General features: G+C 38.5%; 2 protein-coding genes across 2 annotated transcripts in view; both read right to left on the reverse strand.

Moving 5' to 3' along the window:
• The window catches only part of LOC103148109 (caspase-1-like), a 23,637-nt gene that overhangs the window by 5,979 nt on the left and 3,943 nt on the right, over window positions 1–13,715 (reverse strand). The window contains exons 9-15 of the mRNA XM_016678975.1: window positions 10,170–10,201; window positions 7,115–7,159; window positions 6,937–7,017; window positions 6,106–6,152; window positions 5,890–5,942; window positions 5,581–5,807; window positions 5,252–5,499 (exon numbers count right to left, since the gene is read on the reverse strand). Of these exons, the coding sequence (XP_016534461.1) occupies window positions 5,252–5,499; window positions 5,581–5,807; window positions 5,890–5,942; window positions 6,106–6,152; window positions 6,937–7,017; window positions 7,115–7,159; window positions 10,170–10,201 (733 nt within the window). The remainder of the gene's footprint in view (window positions 1–5,251; window positions 5,500–5,580; window positions 5,808–5,889; window positions 5,943–6,105; window positions 6,153–6,936; window positions 7,018–7,114; window positions 7,160–10,169; window positions 10,202–13,715) is intronic.
• LOC103148110 (uncharacterized) overlaps window positions 8,661–13,715 on the reverse strand; it is a 29,615-nt gene continuing 24,560 nt past the window's right edge. Inside the window, exons 17-18 of the mRNA XM_016678976.1 lie at window positions 12,705–12,992; window positions 8,661–9,993 (exon numbers count right to left, since the gene is read on the reverse strand). Of these exons, the coding sequence (XP_016534462.1) occupies window positions 9,965–9,993; window positions 12,705–12,992 (317 nt within the window). The 3' untranslated portion in view covers window positions 8,661–9,964. The remainder of the gene's footprint in view (window positions 9,994–12,704; window positions 12,993–13,715) is intronic.

The following is a 13,715-nucleotide window of genomic DNA, read 5'->3' on the forward strand; positions in this document are numbered from 1 at the left end:
TACAGGTCAGTTTGACTTGAGGACCAGTGTTGGGAAAAACTGCTAATCAATTTTGAATCCAAGCATGCTGTTTGTTGCACCCCTCCTCCCTTCTTGCACCCACCCCCTTCTCACCTCCTCTCTTCCCCTCTGCTACTACCTTCCCATCTCTCCCTACTAACCTTCTCCACTTTTCACCCCCTCCCCCCGCCTCCCTTCCCCTCGCCCTCCTTGAGCTCTGGGTCATAACATTTTATTACTAGGTGGGGGTTAATTATGTTTTAAATTAAGCACTACATGTTGAGAACAGTGGGTTGTGATTCATTTCTGTACAATTTCTTACTAGTCTATAAATATTATTACTGACTGTGCATAATGTGTTGACACAAAAACATCTAAAAGTCACTGCAACAGTAGAACAGTCTGCCTCCCCCTGTTTACTCTGGTGGTTTGTCCCAACCAAACAGCCACTTTGCTGCTGGCTTGTTTGCAACCGGCTTCTGAATTGAATTCTACTCTGAGCATTTTTATGGCAAGTTTGGCAGTATTACTTTGATCTTAAATATGTTTATTGAAAAATAACTGCATTGTTTTGTGCCAATAGTAATCCTGGATATTTTGGGGCAAACCAGATATTTTTAATAATTGAGGTCAGGTCTCCGTTTGTATTTTTTTTATCCTATCCACCACTCTAGGCCTAAGTATGAAATCCTGCGAGATTTTGTGGGATTTGAGTTTTTAAAATAGGGCGGGGCCTATTGTTTGGTCTGGGAGAGCATGTGGTGGACAAGGAAGTTCATGGCTGGCTGCTGCCGGTGAGCTGTAAATTGTAGTGATTGTAAATCACTTTTTCATTTTTTATTATGATGTGCTTAATGTTATGGTTAGATGTCCCTCTGTTCCAGAACAGCTGATTCAGATGATTGCATGACCTTCTGCAGCCATCAGGAACTGCAGACGGCTGTTAATCATCCACAGATTCAATCCAGGTGTGGTGGACAGGAAACGCCTAAAACATGTAAGGCAGGTGGGCTGAAACACTGATCTAAACTTGCTAATGACTGATTCAGTCTGTTGATTCTTGCATTGGTAACTGGTTAAACTGAACTGGACTATTACTACTTGTGTGGGATCATTTTCAGCATATGGGTATTTTTGAATTAATTTAATCAACTTATTTGGAAATGTCTGTAGTTAATGGAAGATTGAACCAGTTATTTGATGGTACTGTAAATAATTTTTCCTACTACAATACAAATCACCTTTTGCACTATTTTTCTGTCTGTATATTGAATACAACCCTGATAATCCCTGAGTTTTATCTTTAGGTTTTCTGATAAACAGCCTTTATTTTAAATATTGATTCCCTCATTTTAACCCTCGTCTAGAAATGGGGTCCAACCAACCCCACACACGTAAAACTTGTATCATTTGCCACAGTCCTCTACGTTTGCCTCAGACCTCGCACGCACAAGGGTTAACATGAGTGCAGCATCATAAATGCTACACTGTGCTGCATCTTGATAGGTAAATGTAATTGTATATGTCAACAAACATTAAGATGAATATTAATGAATATTCATTAGCGTGTCCTTATTAATTTAACAGTGAGTGAACATGAGGAACCGTACACTTTGTTTGTTCTCAGACCTAAAACCAGTACACTATTTAATATTTCAATGTCGTTCAAAACTTTTGAAGTGTTTATCATCTTTCTAACCGGCACCTTCTTCACTCTTATTTTTGTGTTTTTCAGCTGCTGCTCTGCAGGTTGACCCAAAGCTGACTCTTGAGGACTACAGTGAAATTGTTAAAGTGGCTTCATTACGTGCCAGAATGGGAGGAAGGCATCACAAGAAACCAAAGTGACGCCAACCAGTCAAACTTGTTACCCCAACTTGTACTGTTTCCCTGTTCATACAGTACAAAGCTTAACCTCATGGACGTTGTTCTTCCAGACAATAGAATGTTGTTCTGACGATCAAAAATTAGTCAAATATGTTTACAGATCCATCCCTGTTTCCTTAAATAAAATGTTATATAAATGCTATGTTGTCATTTTAACCTTTTGTACACACATTTTTGGAAATGTGTTAATGTAAGAATTTTGAACGACATATACCCATGATACCCATCATCTGCCAATAAAATTGTGTGTTTAACATCAGTGAAGAAACTTTTAGTGGTATGTTATGATGTAGACCTATCAGACCAAAAAATATACATGAATCAACATTGATTCCTTACCTTTCATTCAATATAAAATCAACCCAAATGTGCATGCAGATCCACATTTGGATGATGGTTGAATCAAAGTTGATTCCTAACTGATTCAATATAAAATCCACCTGAATGTGCATGTAGATCCACAATCAGTTGATGGTTGAATCAACATTGATATAGTGTCAGTTATGGTCGAAACCCTAACGTTGATTCAACATATAAGTCTTTGATCACTTTCAATTCTGTTTCAATGCCAGGCTTCAACGTAGATTCAATGTTTCTGCCTGACATTGTTTCGATGCTGTTTTACTCATTGGGCTATCTGGGTAGTCTAAAGCAGGGGTGTCCAAAGTTGGTCCTCGAGGGCCAGCTTCCTGCATGTTTTAGGTCTCTTCCTGGTTTAGCACACCTACATTAAAAAAATGGTGGCTCATTAGAAGGCCTAAGGAGAACATTGACTTGCTGGGGAGTTTACTACCACTAGGGAGAGAAATAAAACATGCAGGATGCCGTCCCTCTAGGACCGACTTTGGACACCACTGGTCTAAAGTGTGTCTCACTTAAAAAAAAAAAAGCAAGTTTTCCCCTCTGTCAGCAGGCATCACAAATCATGAAACCAATGTCAGTTAAAACTTATAAGAAATCACTTAGTGTCCATAGCGCTACCAAGGTAAATGGTACCTACTTTAATGGCAGAAACATTATTCAGGGCCAGGTAGACATGGAAGATGTGGTTGTTGGTGTTGATCCGTTTGTAGATCAGAACCGCGCCATGGTACTCAGCCTGTTCATCTGCTGGAATGATGGGACACACAGGGGACAGGGACCTCACGCTCCACTTAACGTGGCTACCTGAGTAGTCTGAGGGTGGTTCGATGAAAGCCTCATCAACAACATGCAAGATCCTGAATAGCACACTGTTGTCAGGAGACTCTAGAAAATATCAGACATGAAGCAAAGTTTTATGGCGGCGACTCTTATTAATCACAGGCTACAAACGGTCGCTGTTGCTCTTACGGGCTAAGCAAACAGAGTGGGGGAGGTGGATGGATGTGAGCACAGACGCCTCCTTGTTGACAGTGTCAATGTCGAAGATTGGTCCAGCAAATTTCCAGGAGTTTGATAAGAACGAGTCAAACTTGGACCAGGATAGGACCGAATACCGCACCAGAACCGGCTCGCTTGCTTCAAAAACCAGACCAGTGACCGAACACTCGTATGAGCCTTCTGCTTCCAGCTGCATTCTTTAAACACAGACACACAGCGTGAGTGATGGCACCGATTAATAAGTAAGTTTCTACTGCATGGATGGTGTGTCTCACTCACTGGAAACATCTGTTTGAAATCCTCTGTGGAGTAACAAGCTCTGAGCCGTGGGTCTGTGGAGAGAACATCCAGTCATTTATTTGCATAACCATAAATATGAAAAAATAGTAAAATAAAGATGGGTGAAAGAGGGAGAAGATGAGGCTTTTAAGGTTATTGGGAAGTTGGAACAAAATTAAGCTATACAAGCAGGAAATATCTGGTTTCNTATGCTGGAATGGATGAAGACCAGTCTGATTCTTATGATTCTATTAAAGCTGTTGTGCTGTCTAAGTTTAATGTGACAGAAGAGACCTACAGATACCGGTTTCGAAGTACCAGTGTACCAGTGGGGGAGACTGTACGTGAAACCTACGGTCGGATAAAGGGACTCTACAAGCGATGGATGCGGCCTGACAGTCGGAGTAAAGAAGAGATTGGGGAAACCATAATCTTGGAGCAGTACCTATGTGTGCTTCAACCAGACATCCGCACATGGCTGAAGGAGAACAATTCAAAAACAGGAGAGGAAGCTGCAGATCTGGCTGAACGTTACCTGGCTGCTCACTGACAACCTTCAAAGTCAAGAGTAACTGTGGGGAGACCAAGGTTTGTGGAGGTAAAATCTCCAGATGCAACTAATGTTAGCAACTTGGTAAGAAACCTGTACAATCCAGCTTAAAGTATAACCTCATTTGTTACTGTCAGCAGCCTGGTCACAAAGCTTCTTTATGTCTTTTAAGAAAACCTAAGTCAGTAGAGTTATGTGTGGTACTTTCCAAAGAACATAATTATGAACTTTCTTATGTGGTTTGATTCCACATAAACATCTGGTGGATGTGATGATAAATGGGAAAGCTGTAAAAGCTCTTGGAGACTCTGGCAACTCAAACTCTGGTGAAATCTTCTTTGTTGAGTAATGTACTACCTAACTTTAGCAAGCCTGTAAACATTGCTTGTGTTCATGGATGTCAGAAAGAGTATCCAACTGCAGACGTCACTATTGCAGTTGAAAGCCAAGCTTTTATGTTGACTGTTGGCGTTTTAAATCAGCATATGATGTTATCCTAGGGGAAGATTTACCAATCCTAGACAGTTTGGTTCAAGAAAACTCTGTGGCATATTCCTGTGCTGTCATCACACATTCCATAAAAAAGGGCTTAGCACCTCTGCCAGATGCAGATGATTTGTATGAAGGAGGAAGTAAAATCAGGAAATCCAAACGACAACATAGACAGGAGAAAAATAAAAACAAAAGGAGGTCAAAACTTATTGAACCTACATTGCCATTAACTCCATTTATTGATCTCCAGTGGCAAGTTAACTTTAAAGAGAGTCAAGAAAACGATCCATCTTTGAACGTCTCTTTAATAAACCACACAAAGATGGTAAAAAAGAGAGTACTGTAGAGTTCAAAAGTTTAGCAGGAAACCCTCTCATTATGAAGGATAAACTTTTTGTATCCAGCGAACATTGATGAACCCAGACNTCATTAGAAGGCCTAAGGAGAACATTGACTTGCTGGGGAGTTTACTACCACTAGGGAGAGAAATAAAACATGCAGGATGCCGTCCCTCTAGGACCGACTTTGGACACCACTGGTCTAAAGTGTGTCTCACTTAAAAAAAAAAAAGCAAGTTTTCCCCTCTGTCAGCAGGCATCACAAATCATGAAACCAATGTCAGTTAAAACTTATAAGAAATCACTTAGTGTCCATAGCGCTACCAAGGTAAATGGTACCTACTTTAATGGCAGAAACATTATTCAGGGCCAGGTAGACATGGAAGATGTGGTTGTTGGTGTTGATCCGTTTGTAGATCAGAACCGCGCCATGGTACTCAGCCTGTTCATCTGCTGGAATGATGGGACACACAGGGGACAGGGACCTCACGCTCCACTTAACGTGGCTACCTGAGTAGTCTGAGGGTGGTTCGATGAAAGCCTCATCAACAACATGCAAGATCCTGAATAGCACACTGTTGTCAGGAGACTCTAGAAAATATCAGACATGAAGCAAAGTTTTATGGCGACTCTTATTAATCACAGGCTACAAACGGTCGCTGTTGCTCTTACGGGCTAAGCAAACAGAGTGGGGGAGGTGGATGGATGTGAGCACAGACGCCTCCTTGTTGACGGTGTCAATGTCGAAGATTGGTCCAGCAAATTTCCAGGAGTTTGATAAGAACGAGTCAAACTTGGACCAGGATAGGACCGAATACCGCACCAGAACCGGCTCGCTTGCTTCAAAAACCAGACCAGTGACCGAACACTCGTATGAGCCTTCTGCTTCCAGCTGCATTCTTTAAACACAGACACACAGCGTGAGTGATGGCACCGATTAATAAGTAAGTTTCTACTGCATGGATGGTGTGTCTCACTCACTGGAAACATCTGTTTGAAATCCTCTGTGGAGTAACAAGCTCTGAGCCGTGGGTCTGTGGAGAGAACATCCAGTCATTTATTTGCATAACCATAAATATGAAAAAATAGTAAAATAAAGATGGATGAAAGAGGGAGAAGATGAGGCTTTTAAGGTTATTGGGAAGTTGGAACAAAATTAAGCTATACAAGCAGGAAATATCTGGTTTCAAATCTCACCTGAGTGATGCCTTCACATTTTTCACAGTTAAACTGGAAGTTGTGAGCTGTCAGAATAAACAACAGAAAAATGTAAAAAAAAACAAACAAAAAAAAAACAATTCCCAATCCTTAAGAAAACATTAGAGAATACAATCAAGAAATGACAAGTAAACATCCTGCTGTAGTATTTACTGTCCTATTTGCTGCCCTATAGAAATCACTGGTATGATCATAATGCATCATTTTAGTTTTGTTATCCTTTAAGAAATGTCTCTCATATTTAAAACATAGCAAAATAAAACACTGCAACCTTAGTTTTTTATCCGATTGATCGATTGTCAGAATAATCAATTACGGTACTAAAACAATAATTTTAGAATTATTTCATTCATTCTAAAATGAATGAAATAATGGATGAGCATGTACACAAATAATGCCAGAAGGAAAAAAAAAAAAAAAAAAGTATATCCTTATAAAAATCATACAACTCATACAACTTTCATATTAATCTGGAAAAGGTGCAGTAACAATCCAATGCTCATCAAATCCATCAACCAGCTGACTCATCCTGAGTATAGGCCATGCATTTTAGTCTCGTAAAAACATTTGTTCCTGTAACAACTAGAATAAACAACTACATTAATCATCTAGGACTAAGTTTTATGCGAGAAGTTATTTTTTCTTTTCTGCTTTTTCAAAAGCAAAATTCAGGTGAAGCAAAGCAAATATCTGCAGGCAGATGTTATTTTCATCCACAATAGCCTCAAACTGGTTTAAAACTTCCTACCAGGTTCCCCAAATGAGTAAAAGTATAGGGTCTGTTTAGGTGGTTTAAAGTGTGTTTCTCACCACACTCTTCATCTTCCTCTTCTTCTTCTTCTTCCTCCTCCTCCTGCTCCTCCTCTTCTGAGCTGTCCTTAATGGATGTTCCTGTTTGTTCAATAAATTGACATGTTACAGACAATTAAAAAAATAATCTAATGTAACCCAAGCATTAAACCTTCAAAGTGCTATGGTTTGTGCTTACCATAGCAGCTATCCTCACTTTCTGAGAATGTATCTGTAAATGTGTCTGTAGAAATAAGATATTATTATGTTTTCAACATTAAGAAGCAACAAAAATGCTTGAGGTTTCAACATAAATATATGTNAAAGAGAGTACTGTAGAGTTCAAAAGTTTAGCAGGAAACCCTCTCATTATGAAGGATAAACTTTTTGTATCCAGCGAACATTGATGAACCCAGACTTGTTGTGCCAAAAGAATACCGTTCAGTTATTCTGCATTTGGCTCACACTGTACCATGGTCAGGGCACCTAGGACAGGCAAAGACATATAATTGTGCTGCTCAACATTTTTATTGGCCAGGATTATATAAAGATGTGGTTGGATTCTGCAAAACGTGTCATAACTGTCAATTAGTAGCCCCCACTAAAGTTTTAGACCGTGCCCAGTTGCAGACATTACCAATAATGACTGTTCCTTATGAGAGAATCACCATGGATATCATAGGTCCTTTACCTAAGAGCAGTAATGGCCATAAATATGCATTAGTCATCTGTGATTATGCAACCAGATATCCAGATGTTTATTCATTATGTTCTCTGCAGGTCAAACACATTGTCCAGTGTTTAGTAGACCTTTTCTCCAGAGTTGGTATCCCAAAGGAGATTCTGGCAGATCAAGGTACCAATTTCATGTCACAAGTGATGAAAAGTCTTTATGATCATCTGGGTGTAAAAGGTATTCGTACTACTCCATACCATCCAGAAACCGACGGTTTGGTAGAACAATTTAATGGCACAATAAAGCAAATATTGAGAAAGTTTAATGATGATACTGGCAAAAACTGGGATAAATGGTAGCCTTTTCTTTTGTTTGCATACAGAGAAGTACCATAAGCTTCTACTGGTTTTTCTCCTTTTGAGTGGCTTCATGAGAGACAGGTTAGAGGCCCTTTGGACATGCTGAAGGAGAACTGGGCGTCTGGATCCAGTGAAGTGGCTTCGCCAACAACAAACATCTCCTGCGTACTGCAAATGAGTGAAATGTTTGTTCCCTTGTGGACGTGTCGTTGTAGTGGCCATCTTGGAACCCTGCAGAGAAGGAGACCTGCCTCAAACCCGGCTCTTTATGGAGGGAGCAGTGATAGCTGGAGTTTGATTAGCTGGGGGTAAATTGAGAAGGCGGGGATAACCAGCATACAGGTGGCCTGCCTGCTGTAACAGAGACTGTCTGATGGGAAAGCTGGCATTTTGAACAGTGCTATGAAGCTCGAGGCCTAATATACCAGCTTTGATTTTTTTTTTTTCCTTCCACACCACACCTCTGTGTAAAAGTATTTCACAGAGATCCGCAGTAGTTGGAAATGCATCCATTAATAAATGACTTAATACATAAAAATCTTCAGTTTTACAAGAAAACCGACCAAAAAAAATCTCTCTTATGCAGTAGCCAGAGCTGTCACTCTTGGAAAAGCTTTAACAGGAAAAGAAAGGTGAAATTAAATAGGTCAAATCACTCCTTCCACACGAGAATCAACTAGGAAATAACTTATCAGCATGAATAACATTTCTGGTTTTTAACATTTCATAGCAATTTATCAGCAACTTTATTGAGTTCTCATTTGGTACATTGTCTCAATTCTTTTTTTTTTTTTTAGAAACAGGATTATAATCACACAAAATTAAAACATAAATCCATCTCATGTTTTATTCACTTTAAGAGTTAACTTTTTTCCAAAAATTGTTGGAGGGATTCAGACCTGACAAAAATAAGGACAAATAAAAACATCAGCTGTAAGTTCTGTAAAGCTGCTTTTCTGAAAGCTAATTAGTATCTGGACGTCATAAGAAATGATTCAGTTGTAAAAAACATGGCTGCTTCAGTTATTCTGTAAAAGTGTTGACAAATCAACAATGTTTCAAGTAATTTAACTTATATCTCCCAGAGTTTGTACAGTCAAGTTTGTTTTTCTGACCTTAGTGGTTCTAAATCTGTGCATCAAATTTCAGAAAAACATTTCCCAGATTTATGCTCAAATCCAGCCTTAAATTCAAACACTTGTAGAACAAGTTCTTTTTGTTGTTTTTTTTACAGTACCCATCTGAAATACACAAATTAGTTCAAGCTTTACAAACAATACGCATGTTCTCGACTCAAGAAAAAAGAAATAATTCCTGAACCACATCAAAACATGACATTTTGGACCGGTTACATTTCTGTATAGTTTCACAAAAACATAGCAAATATAAAATAAAACACTAATAGACATACAATCGAAACAGATGTAGAAAAATAAACCACAGTTCAGAAAAACAGATCTTGGTAAAAAAAAAAAAAAAAGAAAAAAAAAGGGTATGTACAGGACAGGAAGAATACGAGTATAAAAACTTCTAATTTACAAATAAAAAAAATCCACAATTCAGTCTGTAAATCTTAAAACAGACTCACAGATCTGTTCTAATGCCTGGTTGTTTTCACTAAGTATTTCACAAGGTTTCACCTTAAACTGAAACATATTTTATACAATGAACTGTTCATGATTTGTGCAGTTCCATGACTACAGCACCTACATTTTCGTTTGTTATGGGCTACACAATTAGCTACCAAACCTCTCAATGACCTCTGCGTCATTCATAAACATAGTTACTCAAAGACGTCATCATTAGTCTGAACTTTTTACAGAAAACAAAGGCGCACATCTGAATTTATTTACATGTAGATTTAAAAATGTTACTGTTTCATGTATTGGAAACAAAAAGGGAAAAGTTTTAAGTTTGGTCCACAGGTCGACGCTGCTTCATTGCACACCTGAGCTTCTTGTTGCGTTCATTTGATGAAACAACAGATATTTCAGTTTTTGAACACATTTCTTTTTTACTTATCAGCTTGGTTGTCCATCATACCTAAAACAGACNTTTGGTAAATTATGTAGAAAGCAGTGAAGAGAGAAGGTATTACAAAAAATAGATTCATTATAAGTGTAAGTAAAATCTGTAACATAGATGTAGAAATGCATTTGCACTCTGATAAAAGGAGATAAGCTTAAAGGACACAAAGGAGTGATTGAAAATTACTCTACCTTCGTCTTCCATCGCAAAGACACTTCTATCTCTGAAAGGTAAAGATACAATCCGAGTGGAAAAAGTGAAGTAAGTATATTACATTTTGATACATCTTAGCATACTTTAAGACAGACTAGTATTTAGTAAATTCAAGTATGCTTAAGAGTTTGTATTTGGAAAATTGGCTTCTTTAAAACAACTTATTTTGATGGCAGGTTTATTTCTACAGTTTAAAAAAAACACTGAAATTACCTCACCAAATTTGAGTTATTTGTCTACCAAGTAATGAAAAACCGTAGATGAACTGTATGATCTGTATGAAAAGTATTCTAATGAGACCTTCATTTGATGCAGGTGCGGTAGAGAAGGATTGCATCAAAAAGTTGCAGGATGGAAGATCTCCAGGACTGGACTTGATCACTCCAGAACAGAGCCATAGCAACAGCACTATCACAATAGCGAGAGGGTTAATGGAAACCTGGCAATTTCGAAAAAACACCACGTTTTTTGATAAAAAAAAAAAAGTGTTATGTTAGGAAAAGGTGATATTTTTGGTCTTATCAACATGGACATATTTTGCACAACTGCAATGGAAACATATTTTTCGCATCAGATGAGCGATGTGATTAACAGCCGGATGTTACTACTGGTGAAAACCAGTAGTACAACAAAGAAGAAGATGACAGGAAGTAGTAGGAGTAGACCTGTCATGATAACAAATTTTGCTGAGCAATTAATTGTCTAAAATATTATTGCACTAATATTGTTTCAAGACCTTTTAACACTGATTTAATGGAAATGACTAATAATGCATGCAATTTCCTGCCATAGATAGATACACTTTATTTTTAAAAGAACACATAACACTGGAACTGATAAACAACCAAAAACAAAAATAAAATGGATTCTCAGTCTCCATTAACAAAAAATGTGCTTTAATAAAAACTAAACAACATAAAGCCAAAGTGGAAATAAATATTGCATTCAACTAAAAGAGAGCAGATTATTAAGTCTGTATACTGTATTGGCCTTCAGTAATCACTAGATTTAAATAGAGAAGATGGGCACATCTGACTACCTAATACAGTAGTTCATACTACACGATTTGTTGCCCCTATTTTCCCCTTACGACAATCTTAGATCTAAGATCGGCCGATCTAAGATTGTCGCTGCTGATTTCATAACCAATCATCCTGTAGTGTGTGGTGTGTTACGGCAGATCGTCGTGGCCGCTCCGATCTAAATCAGGGGTTTTACCCGACTGGGAGCTTAACGGAGCCTGTTGAATGTGACAGGTAGCCAATCAGAAAGCGCGGATTCTCCTCCTCGCTTTCTGAGGGGAAATTACGGAGGGGAATCCCAAGCAGCTGACATTGGAGATGATATGTGGAAACAACATTAATATTTATTCAACGTTTCGTGCAAAGAATATAGAAATGACAAGGAGAGGAGTTGGAGCCAAATTGCTACCGCAGTTGATAAACCCGGTAGGTTTTCAGCTGTTCTTCGTTAACGTGACATAAATAGGTTATAATGATTTTCATTCAGTCAGGACTCTAGTAAAGCATTGATTAATGCCCGATTTTAAAATTAGTTAACTGGACTTGTAGCCATTATTTTGTGCCCATTGTTGGACACGGCACAATCGAACCCGATTGAACCGTTATACCTGGGATTTCTGTCGGCTAATGTGTCTCTCAGGTTTTGAAAATGGGCCGACAGTCGGCCGACAACTCGTGTAGTGTGAGCTAGACATTACACTAAGGAAATAGGAAGGGAGGGTCAGTGGAGAGCACCGGAGTTGAGCCTTTTTTCATTCAGTGTCATCAAGAGAAAGAAAAAAAAGACAGGAAGAGACAATAAAGCCGATAATTAAAATGAGGTCGACAGGTTTAATTTGTCGTGCGATTAATTGATTTATGTGCAGTTGGCATCACAAGAGCTTCCATACATACATATAGTTGTCATTCGAATATGCTGAATCNGCCCCCCACAAACATTTCACTAATGTTTTTTTTAATGCTTTATCTTCCATTAATACATGTTTGACTGATCTTGTGGGGTTTACTTGTTTTAGCTACAGAGCCACATGACGTGATGCTTCAGTTTCCTTGTCATTGACAGAAAGTACAACTTTCTTTCTCTTAATGTAAGTAGGTTATACTTTCATTAAAACACCCCAGAGCTTGGTCATCAAATATGGGCTTTTGGTCGTTAGCTCATCGTTAGCTAGCACCTTTCAGCAGACATCATTGTGGCAACCCATGAAAATCAAAACTTGAAATAATCATGATCATAATTCTTTAATTTTGCTTTGCTCAGAGTCTGGTTTGTCACTCAACACAACTATAGCTACAAAAAAAAAATCTATCTGGCCTCTGGCACATTTTAGCCTACAGAGAGTAGGCTAAAATGCAATAATGGTCAGGAAAGTGAGTAAAAAAGCATTCAAATCCCAAAGACCTTAAGAAGGCTCAAGGAACTACTGATCAGGAACTGCTTTATGTTAGGAAGGGGTAAAAAAAACAAGAATGTACTTTGTTTGGTCATACCTTTCAGAATCTGACGAACCTCGTTCGGCAAGGAGTCCAAATCATCCAAACTGTCCAACAGGTGGTATGCTGTAGCTTTTCCTGATTGCCTTTTCTTCCACTCCAGCAGCATTTTCAGCTTTTGCATGTTCAGACAGTTTTCCACAACCTGGAGGTGATCCACATATTTCGACTCTATGCCCAGGAAGATGGCCACCTGCTTCCACTCTGTCCCAAGTTGGCGGGCGATCTGCAGGAGCTGCTTCTCTGACAAGTCCTGATCCTGAGTCTTCCCTGCTTTCACTCCATCTGGAAAAAAGAAAGAGACGTAATAAAATAAAAAAATAAAAAAGCACATGCACTTTATTTTAACCTCAAATATTTTGGACATGGTTGTTTTACAGAATGTTTAAAATTGAAGCTCGTCTTCATTGCTGTTGAGGCCATTATGCAGCCAGGATCTCAAGTTGACTAAGCAATAAGAGAGGGAAAGTGTAATCCTTTGTTCTGGAGGACATTTCATTTAAATCCCATGTCTAAAAAGGTTCTAACAAATTTCCTCTTCACCATCACACAAAATGAAGAATATCTTATCCCAGATAGCACCAGGTGGAACTGCTGTACATTTTACTATCAAGAAACCTAAAAAAATTTAGCTAAAAGCCTTCAGCTCATCCAACAAGTTGCAGTGAGAGTTCTGTTTATCTCCTAGACAAAGCAATTATAGAAGCTGTTGGAGCGACCAACAATACCTACTCCGTTTTTCATCCCATGGATTTTACAATTATCTCACAGCTCATTATTTAGCTGTGTTGTTCTTCTAGATGAAGCCACTAAAGAAGCTGCTATTAACTGCTTACTTTTTCTATTATGTAAAAAGTTTTCCTAAACCAGTGCCTCTGTTCACTTCAGTTCTCTAAAGCCCCAGCATGTTCAATATGAGGGATTTAAGCAAAATTAAACTCTCAATGCAACCAACTCTCCACTGTTGTGGGACAGTAAGCTACGTTTCATTAGAAAGCTTAAATAGTC

This window comes from Poecilia formosa, unplaced genomic scaffold (assembly GCF_000485575.1).
Source record: "Poecilia formosa unplaced genomic scaffold, Poecilia_formosa-5.1.2 Scaffold197, whole genome shotgun sequence".
NCBI lineage: Eukaryota > Metazoa > Chordata > Actinopteri > Cyprinodontiformes > Poeciliidae > Poecilia > Poecilia formosa.